At 36.6% G+C, this 18903-nt stretch overlaps 1 protein-coding gene across 6 annotated transcripts in view; it reads right to left on the minus strand.

Annotated features, from left to right (window-relative positions):
* ERC1 (ELKS/RAB6-interacting/CAST family member 1) overlaps positions 1-18903 on the minus strand; it is a 532268-nt gene that overhangs the window by 438078 nt on the left and 75287 nt on the right. For all 6 annotated transcript variants that reach the window (XM_047866436.1, XM_047866437.1, XM_047866435.1 and 3 more), the window contains one exon: positions 858-1274. In XM_047866436.1, the coding sequence (XP_047722392.1) occupies positions 858-1274 (417 nt within the window). The remainder of the gene's footprint in view (positions 1-857; positions 1275-18903) is intronic.

Below are 18903 nucleotides of genomic sequence, written 5' to 3' on the forward strand. Positions count from 1 at the left end.
ACCTAGAAAAGTGAAAGATTATCAACAGTCACAGTGGCCAGCTTAAGTCTGAGTTTCCTCTATAAAAAATAACTGACAGTGTGCTCTATATCATTCTTTCTCACTGTGCCTCCATGGCAGCAAATGATTTTTATTACATATCTTTTAGAGCAAGGCAAGTTTCTATGGCAACCACAGAGCAAACATCCATTACTACCACCAAGGACTATACAAGCACATCTAAACTGAGGTAAACACTTTTTCTCTTAATAATATTCTGAAATTAAACAATAATTAGGTAATCTGATTCTGTTTTTGCTGTGTGTGTCTCTATGAACAAATCAAGAGATCAGTAACAAACTAAGAAAATTCTGTGTCCCTCTAGCAATAAAATGTGTCTACAGAAACCAGATTGGGGGCGGGGGACAGAAAGATCCAGAAATTTATCAAGCCAGTATACATACTAGTCAATGCCATCTCATACAAGAGAGCAAATCAGAAATCAGTGAAGCACTTAAATATCAAAGAAGGGGCGCCTGGGTGGCTCGGTCGGTTAAGCGTCCGACTTCAGCTCAGGTCATGATCTCACGGTCCGTGAGTTCGAGCCCCGCGTCGGGCTCTGGGCTGATGGCTCAGAGCCTGGAGCCTGTTTCAGATTCTGTGTCTCCCTCTCTCTCTGACCCTCCCCTGTTCATGCTCTGTCTCTCTCTGTCTCAAAAATAAATAAACGTTAAAAAAAAATTTAAAAAAAAAATCAAAGAAGAAATTCCCTTCGGGCTAATTCAATGGAGTATGTAAATTTATCTAAGCCAAGACGCTAACTAATGCGGGGTGGGAGAGACAATCAGTTAAGTCAAGACAACTGAAAAAGCACTCACCTCTCTCAACATACTGTTCTCTTTTTCCTTCTGCTCCAAAAGGCTTTCTAGGTGGTGGACGTGCATCTCTGCCTCTGCCAGTCGTCTTGTTCTCTCATGATCTTCTTCAGTAGCCTTAGCAGAAAGTCCTTTGCTCTGCAACATCTCCAGAAGTTTCTTGATGGATTCATCCCGAGCATTTAGGGTTTGCTTCTGAGTCTCAATACGCAACTCCATTTCCTCCAAAGTCTTTCGAAGAAGAAACAGCTCTTTGGCCTGCCGCTCATGCTCAGCATGTAACCTCTGAAAGTTCTCCTCTGTCAGCTCTGCCACAAAAGGTTCACCAGTCCTACTGCTACTATCTTGCTGAAACAGCTGGTTCAGGTCCCTCTGGATCCGCAATTCATCCTGGAGAGCCTGGATTGTCATTTGCATGTGCTAGAACCAAGACAAAACAGAAAACCCCAAGTCAGCTTCCCTCCTCAAGAAGAAAAAATAAAGCAGACTGGGAAAGTCAGAAAGTAGCTACCAGGGCTCTCAGAACTTGAATTTAACAAATTAGAATTCATGTTATTTTACACTGTCTTAAAATATGATTGAGATAATCTATAAAATGTCAATCATTTAACCTGTATTACTCCCAAAAGGAAACAAGAGAAGTATGGCAGAACTTCACTTTGCATAAGCCATGACAAAATAAAGGCATTGTTCAAAATTAACAGAAATATTCACAGAACTAAAAGGGAGGGGAGGAGAAAGGGGAAATCTACAGGAATACAAACACATCACACAAAAGTTTCACCAAATAATACAAAGGATATCAAAACACAAAATGACTTTTTAAGTAAGTTTACACATTAAATAATACTAACATTTAATGAGTAGCATCTACATGCCACATACTTTTTATGTGTTGATTCATTTAATCTTCATGACATGTGTACTATTAATTTTTTTACTACTTTTTTACTATTATTATTATTATTCTTACCGATGATGACACTAGTCTTGGAGATTTTTCGCTGTTTATTTTTTTTTAATATTTTTTAATGTTTATTTATTTTTGAGAGAGAGAAAGAGTGCAAGTGGGGGAGGATCAGACAGAGAGGGAGACAACAGAATCAGACGCAGGCTCCAGGCTCTGAGTTGTCGGCACAGTGCCCGACACGGGGCTTGGACTCACGAGATGTGAGATCATGACCTGAGCCGAAGTCAGACACCCAACCGACTGAGCCACCCAGGCGCCCACTACTGTTTATTTTTGAGAGAGAGAGAGAATGAGAGAGCGTGCAAGCCAGCAGGGGAGGGGCAGAGAGAGAGAAGGAGACACAGAATCTACAAACTCCTATCTCCAAACTGTCAGCACAGAGCCTGATATGGGGCTCAAACTTAAGAACTGCGAGATCATGACCTGAGCCAAAGTCTGTCAGGTCTTTTTAAATCTAGAGATTTAAGTAACTTGCCCAAGATCACACAGTAAATGATGGACTTGTCATTGAAATCAAAGGAATTTTCCCAGCCCACAGAAACTAGTACTACCTGAAGAAAATAACATAACTTGAAGCTTTCATAAGGGGAGGAGAAGGAGTGCCTGGGTGGCTCAGTTGGTTAAGCTCTGACTCTATCTCTGCTCAGGTCTTGATCTCACAGTTTGTGAGTTCAAGCCTAGTGTCAGGCTCAGCACTGACAGCACAGAGCCTGCTTGGGATTCTCTCTCTCTCTGCCCCTCCCCTGCTCACACTCTTCCGCCACCCTCCCCCGCCCCCCCCCCACCCTGTCAAAATAAATAATTTTTTTTTAAAAACTTTAAAAAAAAACCAGGGGGATGGGGAAATACCTCACCATGTGAGCTTTCCATACAGGGAAGGATAATAATATAGGTGAGTAATTAAACAAAGATGTTAATGCAGTTAAATTACAAAACATTTGAGACAGCATATCTTTAGCCTGTACACCTAATGAAGGTATATGAACCTTTAATCTGAATGGAAAATTTCCAGCACGTTATACAAAGAATCTAAAAGTATTCACAAGATTCATATTTTTAGAAATGAAGAAACAACAACAACAAAAATCACTCTTTGTATTAAAGGTTTAAAGACTGGCAGTATGCCATAGTGGAAAGAACACTAACCCACAATCAGAAGACATGACTTTTAGTTCCAGCTCTCACACTAACTGCTATGCAATTTTGGAATACAATGCCACTTTCTGCATTTCAGATTCCTCATATTTAAAATAAGGATTTATATACCTGCACAATTTTTTCACAGAGATTTTAATAATATCATGGAAATCTTTGCAGATTATAAAACATACATTGTTGAAAAATTCTGGCAGACTACAAAATAGCAGCATAGTAAATATCTCAAATAAATGATCTGGCAAGGATACAAAGATGTATGTACAAAGATACTTATTCTTATTTATAATAGTGACAAAATTAGAAACAACCTAAATAGATATTTATAGGTGATGAGTTACAGTAAATGAGAAATGTCCACATAATTTAATACTATACATCCATAAAAAATAACAATGTAGGGGCACCTGGATGGCTCAGTCGGTTAAGTATCCAACTTTGGTCAGGTCACGATCTCACAGTTCGTGGTTCAAGCCCCGCAACAGGCTCTGTGCTGATAGCTCAGAGCCTGGAGCCTGCTTCTGATTCTGTATCTCCCTCTCTCCCTGCCCCTCTCCTGCTCATGCTCTCTCAAAAATAAATAAACGTTAAAAAAAATAACAACAACAATGTAGATTGGTATTTAGTGATTTAAATCTATCATCACAATATACTGTTTTAAGTGTAAAAAAGCAGACCACACAAGACTAAGTATAGGATGATCTCAATCTAATTTTTAAAAGTGTATATACATCTAGAGTAAAGTCTAAAAGGATACAAGCAATTAATTACCAATGACTATCTCTGGGTATGAATAGCTTTTACATTTTTTCTTCATACTTTTTTGTACTAGCTAACCATGTAATCCTTTTGTAATTAAAAAAACAACAACAACAAAAACCACCTTTTTACCTAAAAATAAGAGAAACAGATTTCAGAGATAATTGCTTGGGTACAGAAAACCGTGTTCAATTTACTACCACTTTTGTTAAAGAAAGGGAATAATATTTACTATCTACTGTAAGTAAAAAATAAAAAATTCTGAAGAAATAAAAATATTTCTGGAAAGTTACACAAGAAATAATTTTTTAAAAAGTAAAACTAGAATAGCTGAAGGACAACTTATAAGAACACTTTATTAGAAATTTATTCTATTCCTCTTGAAATTTTTTTATTCCTCCAGAAATTTTTAATTGAAGTATAATTGACATTGAAATCTTCTTAGTAACAGCTTTATTGAAATATAACTCACATATAATAAAGTTCACCTGTTTTAAGTGTATAATTCAGTTTTCAACATATTAAAAGTTGTACATCAAACACACATATCTAATTCTAGAACACTTCCATCACCCCTTAGTGAAATCCCAGGCCTATTAGCAATCACTTCCCATCTTCCCTCTTCCCAACCTTCCTCTTAAATTTGAACGAAATAGATGTGCTGCCCCACTCAAAAATTAAATTTAGGGGTACCTGAGTGGTTCAGTCAGTTAAGCATTCAACTTTGGCTCAGGTCATGATCACCCAGTTCATGGGTTCAAGCCCTAGCATCAGGCTCTGTGCTGACAGGAGCCCAGAGCCTGCTTCATATTCTGTGTCTCCCTCTGTCTCTGCCCCTCCCCTGCCTGTACTCGGTCTCTCTCTCAAAAATAAAAAAAAGATTTTAAAAAAATATTTTTCAACTTAAAAAGGGTGGCTGGGTGGCTCAGTTCGTTAAGCTCAGGTCACGTTCTCACAGTTCTTGGGTTTGCATCCCACATCAGGCTCTCTGCTGACAGCTCGGAGCCTAGAGCCTGCTCCAGATTCTGGGTCTCCCTCTCTCTCTCTGCCTGCTTGCACTCTCTCTTTCAGAAATAGATAAAATTAAAAAATAATATAAAAATAAAATAAAAAAGAAATTTTTAAAAGTGCTTACAATACTTTTCAAACTTAAAAAAGAATGAAATTCTGACATGCTACAACATGGATGAAACTTGAGGATAATGCTAACTAAACCACAAAAGACAACTATTATATGATTCCACTTAACACGAGGTATCTAGATTAGTCAAACATATGAAGCAGAAAGAACGACAGTGGCTGTCAAAGCCTGGAAAAAGCAGGGGTTGGGGAGGGATGGGAAGTCACTAACAGGTATAGTTTTACAGGATGAAAAGAGTTCTGGAGATGGATGGTGGCAATGTTTGCACAACATAATGTACTTTATGCCAACGAACGATACACTTGAAAAGTAGCTAAGATGGCAGATATAAGATGTATTTTACAGTAATAAAGAAAATGAGGAAAAATGATACCTGCCATAAAATTCCAATTTATGGATATTAAATTATTTATGACTATTGATAAATATTTAGGTTGGTTCTGTTTTCACTATTACAACAGGCACCTTCATATATATATCTTTGTACATGTATCCAAATTTTTACTGGGGATAAATTCTCAAAGGGGAATTGCTGAATTGGAGGATATGCAATTGTAATTTTGATTATATATTAAAAATTATCTCTAAAAGGGTCTGACACATTTAAACTTCCACCAAACAATATCTGGGAGTCGCCACTCCCCCATATACTTGAAAACTGTAGGTATTTTCTTTTTCTGGCATTTCTTTGATTATAAGCACAGCTAAATACCTATTCACATATCTACTGGCACTTTGTATTCCTTCCTTTGTTACTCATCTGTCCTGGTTCTTTGCCCATTTTTTAATTTTCCTAATCCACTTAGGAAAATAAACTTTTGCCTACTGTGTATGTTACAAATATATTTCCAAGTCCGTCATTTTTCTTCTAACAAATTTTATGGTGAACCTATCAGAGATCACTATGAGCTAGACTCGTGAATCTTTAATATGAAAAGAAAGTATTTTAATTTCTATCACTTTAGAAGGAAGTCGGTGAGAAATTTAACCAGTCTAAACCTCAGAGACTGAGGAAAAGCCTCTAAGGTAATTCATTTCTTATAATCATCAGTCTACTATTCTTTCAGTTGATTACAAGGATTTATTTTCTGTGCAGCAAAGTATACTGTAAACTATCAACTATTAACCAAACCCAAGTTCTCAGATTAAGATACAACACACCAGAATTCAAATGGTTAATTAAATTACCCTTATGTTACGCTCATTCTCTTCTAAAAAAAGACAAAGAGTGAAGATAATGAACAAGCAATTATACCAGAATTCTACCAACTACTCTCCACTACTGAATCCAGGAAAAACGTAGAACCTCTATCTTTATGCTAGTACAACCCAGAATGGAAGTTAAAGAATAAATGAAAATGCTATCAAAATAAGTTGACCCTTGAATGAACAACATGGGTCTGAACAGCATGGGTCCATTTACACACATATTATTTTCAATAAACAGTACAGTAAATGCATTATCTCCTCCTCATGATTTTCTTTCTTTTTTTTTTTAGGGGACCTCATGATTTTCTTAATAACACTTTCTTTTCATCTAGCTTGCTTTATTGTAAGAATACAGTATATAATACATAATAACATACAAAATATGTGTTAACTGACTATGTTATCAGTAAGGCTTCCAGTCAATAGTAGGCTATTAACCGTTAATGGGGGGGAGGGGGCGGTGAGGGAGAGTCAAAAGTTACATGCAAATTTTCAACTGTGCAGAGGACAGTGTCCCTAATCCCCACATTCCTCAAAGGTCAACTGTACATTTAATATTTTATGACCTCAGAGATAATCAACAATTCAAGTAACAATAAACTGCTTTTAGTACAAGTCCTAGAAATTCCAAATTGCTTTTAGATACCCAAGCACCATATTATTTTTTACCCCTTAACTTCTACTTATGTGATCTCCTCTGCCCTTTCCCTCTTTCACTCCCAGTTTAATCCTACTTGTCCTTTTATTCGAAGCTCAGGCATTATCTCCTCCAGAAAACTGTTCTGATTTCCCCAACTAAAAGAAAGACAAAAAGAGGAAAGAAGGAATTGGTGAATGAAGCACAGAAAGAAAGGACAGTATCCCAAACCAGAAATTACAATGGTAAAAATATGGGGCGCCTGGGTGGCACAGTCGGTTAAGCATCCGACTTCAGCCAGGTCACGATCTCGCGGTCTGTGAGTTCGAGCCCCGCGTCAGGCTCTGGGCTGATGGCTCGGAGCCTGGAGCCTGTTTCCGATTCTGTGTCTCCCTCTCTCTCTGCCCCTCCCCCGTTCATGCTCTGTCTCTCTCTGTCCCAAAAAATAAATTTAAAAAAACGTTGAAAAAAAATATTATGCTAAGCAATATCAGGATTGAAGAGATTCATTTCACTATAAATGACATCAAAATAACTGAAAAAAAAAAATCTTCAAAGTAAAATCGACCAGCAAAGAGATCCTAGGACAACTACTTCCATTGTATTTAACTTGAGAACACTCAGCAGTAACAATGCAATGGCAGAACTATAAGCAACCAAAAAGATAGTGTTCATTCCAGCAGCATTTCAAGTATCAAACTCACTTCTTTCTTCATTCTCTACAACCCAACAGTTTCAAACACCTGAAACAAAGGTAAATGAAATCCCCAATCTTGGTCACAGAAATACTGGTATATGAATCAAAAAGAAAGAAGAGTAAAGAACAAAGAGTTAAGTGATGCCAATCAGCTATGAAAGTGATATAATCTTGGCAACGCTGCTTTGGAGAGTAGATTTTGCTGAATGAATACACACAGAAGGCAAGAAACTTGGCCATCTGAAGGGAGTCCCTGCTGACATTCAGCTGCACACAACGTAAAGCTGACAGGGCCTAATGTCTGTCCCACAGAGCTATGTCAACAATGAAGTCACTGTGTACCCACAGCTTATCAGAAACTATAGAATTTCACTCTTCTTCCCCCACCTTTTCCCCCAGAGGAAGAGAAGCAAGGAAGACTGATATTGAAGGTACAAAAAGATCATAACCTTACAGTCTTAGAGAAAAGCATTCATTTAAACAGTACTACTGTTTAAGATGTTTTGACATACACGATCACCAAAAAATTTCAAAATGAGATGAAGCCAAACAAAATTACTTGTAAAATTAATTCTGTCTGGAGAAAATTACGTAAAACATATACAGAGAACATTAGTAAACTAGAGCAAACCAACCAAAATTATTCATATCTTATTTCAATACTTATATTTTTATTAAACGTGCTTTCCTATAAAAATCAAATCTAGCTATTAAGCAAATCAGAATGAAACTGAATACAGGCAACTGAGAGACTGCCATAGTCCACTACTGTAATTTGTTCTAGAAATACTAAGAACAAGTGTAGTAAGATGAGAAGACAATAAAGGGTAGAAGAATTAGAAAAGAAGAAACAGTCATTATACAAAGATTTTATGATGAAAATTCAGAAGAAATTACAGACGAGACATCTATATCATTAAGAGTTCAGCAACCTGGTAAACGTAAGATCAACATGTAAAATTTAACTGCATTTCTCTACACAAATGTTTTAGAAGTGTAATTAAAAAGAGACAGAAAGAGAAGCTTGATAAGAACAAAAAGGCACCTGGGGATAAAAACATGAACAACAACAACAACAAAAATATGACGCTTTTATAGATAAAATCTTGAATCTCCCCTGAAAGTAACTGAGATATAAATATAAATATTTATTGTACACAATCCTTTAATAATTTCCATGGCAATCATCAAACAAGGTATGTCTAAGACCCTTGCACATGCTTCTGTAAAAATGTTAAGCAGATAAAAGAAATCTTTAGTAATTAATCAAAATTTTTTGAAAAATTAATAAACAGAAAAGAAATGAATTTAGGTAGTAAAGAGATAGTATTAAAGACTGCTTCATGATTCAGCGGCACTGTTAAGAGCAAATGAGAACACCAGATGGAATCTTCATGGGGTATTTAAAGGGAAAATAAATTTGCTTTCCTGACTCTCACCAATCCTATCATACAAGCCCCAATAAATGTATTTGTGACCATTATTTTCAAACAACTATTTAACTCCTGCACCCATATTTGCAAGGAGTTTACTTACCACATCATATTTGCATTTGAAGTGATCTTCACCATCACTTCATCTCCCTGCATACTTTTAAATAAAAGATATTGAGATATCTATGTTAGAAAGCACACTTGGTATAATTAAAAACTGACAGGGCTCCTGCGTGGCTCAGTCAGTTAAGCATCCAACTTCGGCTCAGATCATGATCTTGCTGTTCATGAGTTCGAGCCCCGTGTCAGGCTCTGTGCTGCCGGCTCAGAGCCTGGAGCCTGCTTCTGTGTCTCCCTCTCTCTCTGTCCCTCCCCTGCTCATGCTCTGTCTCTCTGTCTCAAAAATAAACAAGCATTAAAAATAAATAAATAAACAAACAAACTGACATACTGGACTTAATCAAAATAGAATTTTATCAAAATTTTTCTCAAAGTGATCATTATAAAAATAAACTGATAGGCCACATACTGGGAAAAATAGTAACTGTCAAAGGACTTGTGTCCTGAATATATAAACAACTCCTGAAACTCACAAATAAAAATAAACAACTTAAAATTTTAAAAATGAGTGAAAGATACTTTGGAAATCTACAACTAGCCAATGTGGAAATGAAAAACTAATATCACTAGTAATTAGGAAAATGAAAATTAAAACAGAATGAGACACCACCACACACCCACTGGAATAGCTAAAATTTAAACAACACCAAATGTTAGCAAAGATGTGAAACAACCAGAATGTGAAACTACATCAATGCTCTGGAAATTAGTCTGCCAGTTCCTCATAAAATTAAACATACATCTATCTATGTATACAGCATGATGACCCATAGATACATCTATGACCCAGCAACGATACTCCTAGATATCTCCTCAAGAGAAATAAAAACATGGCCACAAGCACATGTGTATAAAAATGTTGACAACAGCTTCATTCAGAATAGCCAAACACTAGAGAATGTATAAACTGATTATGCAACATCCATATAAAGAAAACTACTCAATGTTAAAAAGAATAACTATCGATACATTAAACATGGATAATGTAAAAACAACACACTGAAAAGAAGCCAAACACAACAGAGTACAGACTAAATAATTCCATTTATACAAAGTTCTACAACAGGCAAGACTAATCTAAGGTGAAAGAAATTAGAACACTATTTGTTGGAGGGCAGAATACTAACCAGGAAAGGGTGCAACGAACTTTATGGATGATGATAATGTTGTGTCTTTATAAGGTACTGGCATTTGTCAAAATTCATAGAATTATGATGCTGGAGTATTTCCTGTATGTACACTACACTCAAAAAAAAACATTAAAAACGAAAAAGATACAGGTTTGAAAAGGAAAAAATAAATATTCAAGATAATTTAACAACTAGTAATGACTTCACTTAAAAGAACAGTAATTTAGGAAATTTAAGAACTTTTCCAGTTCTAAACATGCTTTGTAGGATGCTCTATCACCTAATTCAGTGGTAGCCATACATTCTTAAAAAGGTAAAAGAGAAAAAGACAGAAGCTTAGGGTTATAAAGATTCATTCAAACATGCAACAAAGTAAGGAAATCACCATCAACAATTTGCCTTATTTTCTTCAGATCTCTCTCTCTCTCTCTCTCTCTCTCACACACACACACACACACACAAAATTACTTGTTTATAATTCACATAAATGATGTCATCTGTACATGCTTCTCTTTGCAACTTTGTTTTGTTACTCAACTTAATGTGACTGAGAACGAAAACTGGAGCAACCACTATGGAAAACAGTATGAAGTTCCACAAAAAATTAAAACAAAAACTACCATATGATCCAACAAGCCCTCAATTGCTGAGACTATGAACCATTTCTTTATTCTCATTTAATGTGAATACTTCCAAGTTTCACCACAGATACATTATTAGTATGTTGGATTACTTAGTGCTGCCCAACACAAATGTAATATGTACTGGATTACCCCTCAAAACCTGGAAGAATCTAAATTTCAAAATACATCTGACCTTAGTATTTTGGAGGAAGGGATTTTGTACCTATATTCCATATTATGAGTAAATACCAATTTGTCCACTGGCCTACTGAGGAAGAGTTAGGTATTTTTCCACCTTCTCACTATTATACTAAATGCATGTATATCTATCTCCTTGTACACATGTGATGGAACTGCTAGGTAGCAGAGTGTGTTCTTTAACTTTACCAGTCATTTAGCTTTTTTAATTTAATATACAACAAGCTGCATAATACAGATGATGAAAGGGTACAAATATCAAGCCTAGAATTTTCATACCTATAGAGTCATTAATCATACAACACTTTCCATTACTCATATAACCACTTTCCTAGGAAGAAACTTTTGGTAGAAATGGAAGGAGTTGCTATTTGAAAAAAACAAACAAACAAAAAAAAAAGAGCAAAAAGCCAAATGATTATGTATTCAATTCCACCCATAAGGAAAAAACAGAGTATTCTCAAAGTTTTTCATTATGAAGCTGGAGAATGGAAGGCAGAGCAGAATGCCTTCATTCTGAGGCATGAGAATTCTTTAAAAATACACATACATTCTACCCATAGAACCTTCTGTCTCTGAAAGAAAAAAATGAGAAAAGAAAAAGAGATTGGGAAGAATTCTAATTTCTCTCTTCCTCTCACCCTTCATCTGAAAATGACATCTTTCTCTGAGAATCCTCACAACAGGAAACTACTTTAATCTTAATACTAAAATTTTGATCTCAAAGATTCCTATAAAATCATCTTTGACATGAGGACCCTGAAAACTTGAAAGCAACAACAATCAACAGTTTCAACAGTTTCCCTATCCTATTCATATTTATTGCAAAAATAAACAAACACACAAGGTTTCCTTGTATCAAGGATACAAGTATTTGAAAATGTCGAGATACCTATTGATTACTAATATTTAAAGCATTTTTAAACAATATATGAACAGGAATACATGCCTATATCATTTTTTTTAACTTTTTTATGATTTATTTATTTTTGAGAGACCAAGACAGAGCATGAGTGGGGGAAGGGCAGAGAGAGAGGCAGACACAGAATCCAAAGCAGGCTCCAGGCTCTGAGCTGTAAGCACAGAGCCGGATGTAGGGCTTGAATCCAAGAACCAAACCATGAGATCAGGACCTGAGCCGAAGTCGGATGCTTAGCCACCTGAGCCACCAATGTGCCCCTATATAATTGTTTTTCTTGACAGATTTTCATAACAAATTCTTTGATCCACATATTACAGGGAAAATTCGCATGTTAAATAAACTTACTTGTTTAAACTAAGATATCTAAACAAAAAAAAAGGAAATAATTTTTAACATAGTGTTATATTAGTTTAAGGTGTAAAATATAGTGATTCAACAATTCTATACATTAGTCAGTGTTCAACATTATAAGTGTACTCTTAATCCCTATCACCAACTGCACCCATCCCCCCACCACCTCCCATCTGGTAATCTTCAGTTTGTTCTCTATAGTTTAAAGTCTGTTTCTTGGTTTGTCTCTATCTTATTTTCTTTCCTTGCTCATGTGTTTTGTTTCTTAAGTTCCACATGAGTGAAATCATATGGTATTTGTCTTTCTCTGACTGACTTACTTCACTTAACATTATAGTCTCTAGCTCAATCCATGTCATTGCAAATGGCAAGATTTCATTGTTTTTTATGGCTGAATAACATTCCGTTACATAATATATACCACATCTTTTTTATCCATTCATCTACTGATGGACACTTGGGCTGCTTCCATATTTTAGCTATAGTAAATGATGCTGCAATAAACATAGGGCTGTGTATATCCTTTCAGGTTAGTGTGTTTGTATTCTTTGGGTAAATACCCAGTAGTGTGATAGCAGATCATAGAGGACTTCTACTTTTAATTTTTTGAGAAACCTCCAAACTACTTTCCACAGTGGCTGTACCCATTTGTATTCCCACCAACAGTGCACGAGGGCTCCTTTTTCCCCACATCTTCATCAACACTGTTTCTTGTTTTTGATTTAGTCTTTCTGACAGATGTGAGGTATGATTGGCATTCCCCTGATGAGTGATGTTGAGCATCTTTTCATGTGTAATGACCATCTGTATACCTTCTTTGGAGAAACGTCTGTTCATGTCTTCTGCCTATTCTTTAATTGGATTATTTGTTTTTTGAGCTATTGAGTTGCATACGTTTTTTACATATTTTGGATACTAACCCTTTATCTGATATGTCATTTGCAAATATCTTCTCCCATTCCACAGGTTACCTTTTAGTTTTGTTGACTGTTTCCTTCTCTGTGCAGAAGGTTTTTATTGTGATATAGTCTCAATAGTTTATTTTTGCTTTTATTTCCCTTATCTGAGGAGACATATCTAGAAAAATGTTGCTATAGCCAGTGTCAGAGAAATTATTGTCTGTGTTCTCTTCCAAGATTTTTATGGTTTCAAGTCTCACACTGAGGTCTTTAATCAATTTTGAATTTATTTTTGTGTGTGGTGTAAGAAAGTGGCCCACTTTTCATTAGCTCTCCAGTCTTCCCAAAACCATTTGTTGAAGAGACCGTCCTGTTCCCATTGCATATTCTTGCCTCCTTTGCAGAACATTAATTGACCATATAATTGTGTGTTTATTTTCTTTTAATTCTGTTCCATGAATCATTTTTTGTGTCAGTACCATACTGTTTTGACTACAACAACTTTATAATAACTTAAAATCTTGTGATACCTCAAGTTTTGTTTTTGTTTTTTGCTTTTTGTTTTTTTGTAGGATTGCTTTGGCTATATGGGGACATTTTGGTTCCATACAAATTTTAGAACTGTTTGTTCGGTTCTGTGAAAAATGCCATTAGTATTTTGATAGGTATTGCATTAAATCTGTAGATTGCTTTAAGCAATATGGACATTTCCACAATATTTGTTCTTCCAATCCATGAGCATGGAATGTCTTTCCACTTCTTGTGTCCTCTTCAATTTCTTTCATCAGTGTTTTACAGTTTTCAGAGCACAGGTCTTTCACTTCTTTGGTTAAGTTTATTTCTAGGTATTTTATAATTTGGGTACAATTATGATTGTTTTTCTTAATTTGTCTTTCTGCTGCTTCATTATCACTGCATAGAAATTAACAGTTTTCTGTAGATTGATTTTGTATCCTGTGACTTTACTGAATTATCAGTTCTAGCAGTTTTGGTGGTGGGACGGGGAGTCTTTCAGGTTTTCTATATATGATATCATGTCATCTGCAAGTAGTGAAAGTTTTCTTTCTTCTTTGCCAATTTGGATGCTTTTTATTACTTTTTCTTATCTGATTGCTGTGGCTAGGACCCAGTACTGTGTTGAATAAAAGTGATAAGAAAGGACTCCCTTGTCTTGTTACTGACCTTAGGGGAAAGCTTTCAGTTTTTCACCATTGAGTATGATGTTCACTGTGACTTTTTCATATATGGCCTTTATTATGTTGAGGTATGGTCCCTCTAAACCTACTTTATTGAGAGTTTTTATTGTTTAGTATCACGTTATTTAACCTCCATGTATTTGTGCTCTTTCCAAATTTTTTGCTTGTGGTTGATGTCTGGTTTCATAGCATCGTGGGCAGAACAGATGCATGATACATCTTCAACCTTTTAAATTTTGTTAAGGCTTGTTTTATGGCCTAATATGTTATCTATTCTGGAGAATGTTCCATGTACACTTCAAAAGAATATGCATTCTGTCATTTTAGGATGGAATGTTCTGAATGTATCTGTTAGATCTATCTGGCCCAGTGTGTCATTTAAAGCCATCATTTTTAGGGGCACCTGGATGGCTTAGTTGGTTAAGCGTCCCGCTCTTGATTTCAGCTCAGATCGTGATCTCATAGTCTGTGAGATCAGGCTCTGCATCAGCCTCTGCACTGTCAGCACAGAGATATTCTCTCTCCGTTTCTCTCTCCCCTCCCCTGCTCACTCAGTGCACATGCTCTCCCACTCTCTCTCACAAAATAAATAAACTTCAAAAAAAGATTAAAAATGAAGCAACCATTTCTTTGTTGATTTTCTGTTTGGATGATCTGTCCATTGATTTAAGTGGGGTGTTAGAAGTCACCTACTAGTCGTGTAGTAAGTTCCTTCATGTTTGTTATTAACTGTTTTATGTATTTGGGTGCTCCCATATTGGTTGCATAAATATTTACCATTGTTATATCTTTTTGTCCCCTTTATTACTATATACTGTCCTTCTTCATCTCCTGTTACAGACTTTGCTTCCAAGTCTATTCTGTGGGAATGCAAACTGGTGCAGCCACTCTGGTAAACAGTATGGAGGTACCTCAAAAAATTAAAAATAGAACTACCCTACAACCCAGCAATTGCACTACTAGGTATTTATCCAAGGGATACAGGTATGCTATTTCAAAGGGACACATGCACGCCACTGTTTATAGCAGCACTATCAACAATAGCCAAAGTATGGAAAGAGCTCAAATGTCCATCCATGGATGAATGAATAAAGAAAATGTGGTGTATGTGTATATATATATATATATATATATATATATATATATATATATACACATACATATATATATATGTATATATACACACACACACACACACACACACACACACACAATGGAGTATTAAACTCCATTCAAAAGAATAGAGAATCTTGCCATTTGCAACTACGTGGATGGAACTAGAGGGTATTATGCTAAGGGAAATCAGTCAGAGAAAAACAAATACCATATGACTTAACTCATATTAGGACTTTAAGATACAAACAGATGAATATTAGGGAAGGGAAGCAAAAATAATAGGAAAACAGGGAAAGGGACAAAACATAAGAGACTCTTAAATATGGAGAACAAACAGAGGGTTATTGGAGGGGTTGTGGGAGGGGGGATGGGCTAAATATGTAAGGGGCCTTAAGGAATATATTCCTGAAATCATTGTTGCACTATATGCTAACAAACTTGGATGTAAATTTAAAAAAAAAAAAAAAGTAAAGTAAATAAAGTGTATTCTGGGGGCACCTGGGTGCTCAGTCAGTTGAGTTGTCTGACTTCAGCTCAGGTCATGATTTCATGGCTAGTGAGTTCAAGCCCTGCCTTGGGCTCTGTGCTGACAGCTCGGAGCCTGGAGCCTGCTTTGGATTCTGTGTCTCCCTCTCTCTCTGCTCCTTCTCCACTCACACTCTGTCTCTCTCTCTCTCTCTCTCTCTCTCTCTCTCAAAAATAAATAAAACATTTAAAATAAATAAATAAATAAATAAATAAGTAAGTAAGTAAGTAAGTAAATGAAGTTTACTTTGTCCAATATAAGTATTGCTATCCCTGCTTTCTCCAACCTCTCACTTGCAATCTACAGGTGACTTTAGGTCTGAAAGGAGTCTCTTGTAAACAGCATATCATGAGCCTTTTTCTTTTATCCACTGTCACCCTTTTGTCCATTTACATCCAAAGTAATTGCTGATAGATATATATTTATTGCCACTTTTGTTACTTTTATAGTTTTTCTCTGATCCTTTCTTGCTCTTTTTCATGGTTTGCTGGCTTTCTTTAGTGATATATTTGAATTCCTTTCTCTTTATTCTTTGCATCTCTTTTACTGGATTTCAATCTAGGCTACCAATAGATTTGTATATAACACTTTCTGCAGGTAGCAGTCTATATTAACTTGATGGTCACTTATGTTTGAACCCATTCTTTACTCCTGTCCCACACCATGTTTTAAGTATATGGTGTCATATTTTACATCCTTTTGTGAATCCCTTGACTGATTTTTACAGATATACTTATTTTTATTGTTCTTGTGTTTCCTACTTTTCATACTCTCACTTATGGTCTTTCCTTTCCACTCAAAGCGTCCCCTTTATGAATTCTTGTAGGGCTGGTTCAGTGGTCATGAACTCCTTTAATTTTTGTCTGAGAAACTCTATTTCTCCTCCTATTCTGAATGATAGCCTTGTTAGGTACAGTATTCTTGACTGCAAATTTTTCCCTCTCAGTACTCTGAACAGATCATGCCACTCCCTTCTGGCCTGCAAAATTTCTACTCAAAAAATCCACAAATGGCCTTATGGGGGGTGCCTTGTTTGTAACAGTCTTTTGCTGCTTTAAAAAAATTTTATCGCGGCGCCTGGATGGCTTCAGTTGGATGAGCATCTGACTTCGGCTCAGGTCATGATCTTGCAGTCTATGAGTTCAAGACCCGCATTGGGCTCTGTGCTGACAGATTTAAAAATAAATCTTTTATCAATACTTTTTGCCATTTAAATTACTATGCGTCTTGGTGTGGACCTCTTTGGGCTGATTTTGTTGGGGATTTCTGTGTCTCCTGGATCTGGATATCTGTTTCCTTCCCCAGATTCAGAAAGTTTTCAGCTATTATTTCTTCAAATAAATTTTCTGCCCCTTGCTCTCTCTTCTCCTCCCAAGATCCATATTATGGAATCACTCAGTTCTCTAAGTCTGTGTTCATTTTGCATTTTTCCCTCTCATTTGCTCAGCTTCATTACTTCCCATTACTCTTTCAGGTCATTAATTTGTTCCCCTGCTTCCTCTAACCGGCTATCTATTCCATCAAGTGTATTTTTAATTTCAATTATTGAGTTCTTCATCTCTGATTGGTTCTTTTTTAAATGTGTTACGGGTTTCACTGATATCCTTCACACTTTTCTCAAGTCCAGTAAGTATCTCTATAATCATTACTTTCTCTATCAGTTATATTACTTATCTCCATTTCGCTTAGGTCTCTTGCTGTGCTTTTTGTCCTGTTCTTTCATTTGGGACATATTCCTCTGTCTCATTTTGCCTAACTCTCTGTGTCCGTTTCCATGTGTTAGGAAAGTCAGCTAAGTCTCTTGCTCTTGAAAGGAGTGGGCAGGCATACACTCTTAACAAGGTGAGGCTGGTTCTCTTCCACAGGGATAAGCAGCTGCTGCTAAGATCAGACCAGCCAGGGCTGCTCCACAAAGTGCATGCACGGGCAGCAGGTACAGCTTTAACAAAGTGTGGTCATCCTCTGCAGGATGTCAGGAGACATAGTGTTGGCAAGATTTCCGCAGGTCTTCTCTAGGTGTGGACACACAGTACTGACTGGAATTGACACAGGCCAGGTTGGAGGGGGTGGTGCATAGTATAAGCAAGTTAGGTAGTCAACTCCAGCACAGCTCTAGTTTATGCTGGGGGGGCAGGGGAGGGAACCAGTGCCAGTCAGTTCCTTTCTTCCTAGAGAAGTCCCTCAACAAACTGAGTTTAGTAAACAACTCTCCCTCCCATAGCCCCAGACATTTTTCAAACTGCTGATTCTAAGCAGCATCTCCAAGGGCTACTTGTGGTGCTGTCTCTTTAAGAGTGGGGCCTCTGCTTCCTATTGCCCTCCAGGGTCTCCTGGAGGTGAGTCTGCTGATTTTCTAAAGTTCCAGGCTTTCCCGTTGGTTGTAAGAACTCAGAAAATTTGGTCCCTCTGATTTTCAAAGCCAAATGCTTTGTTCCCCAGTGTGCTGCTAGTCTATTTCTCATCCCTCTTCACACCTACGGCTCCCTCCCTCCAGAAGTCAGACCCACTGAGTCCTCAGCCTTCCTACCCTCTTTGATGTGGCCTCTTCTCTATATTTAGTTGTGGAGTTTATTCAGCCAGTCTTCAGGTTGTTTTCTGGTTAATTTGCACTGATGTATTACCCAGTTGTATGTACAGGAAAAGGTGAGTTTAGGGTCCTCCTATTCTGCTATCTTCCCCAGAAGTCAAAAACGAGAAAATTTAAATGAGATGTTTGCAAAGGAATATTTAATGACTTTAGCGAACCTAAAATATTTCATATTTATTTCTAATATAGACTTAAGCAAAAGAAAATTTTAATTCCAACCTATAGAGCAGTGCCACAAAAACACGAAACCCCCAGCAACTCAAGACCAGTACTTTATCATAGCAAGAAAAACTAACCCCTAACCTATTTCAATACCAGAAGAATAACAGATCCTGAGAAGAACAACTCTGGCCACCCTAGGACTCCTCACTATCAATAAC

This window comes from Prionailurus viverrinus, chromosome B4 (genome assembly GCF_022837055.1).
Source record: "Prionailurus viverrinus isolate Anna chromosome B4, UM_Priviv_1.0, whole genome shotgun sequence".
Classification (NCBI taxonomy): Eukaryota; Metazoa; Chordata; class Mammalia; order Carnivora; family Felidae; genus Prionailurus; species Prionailurus viverrinus.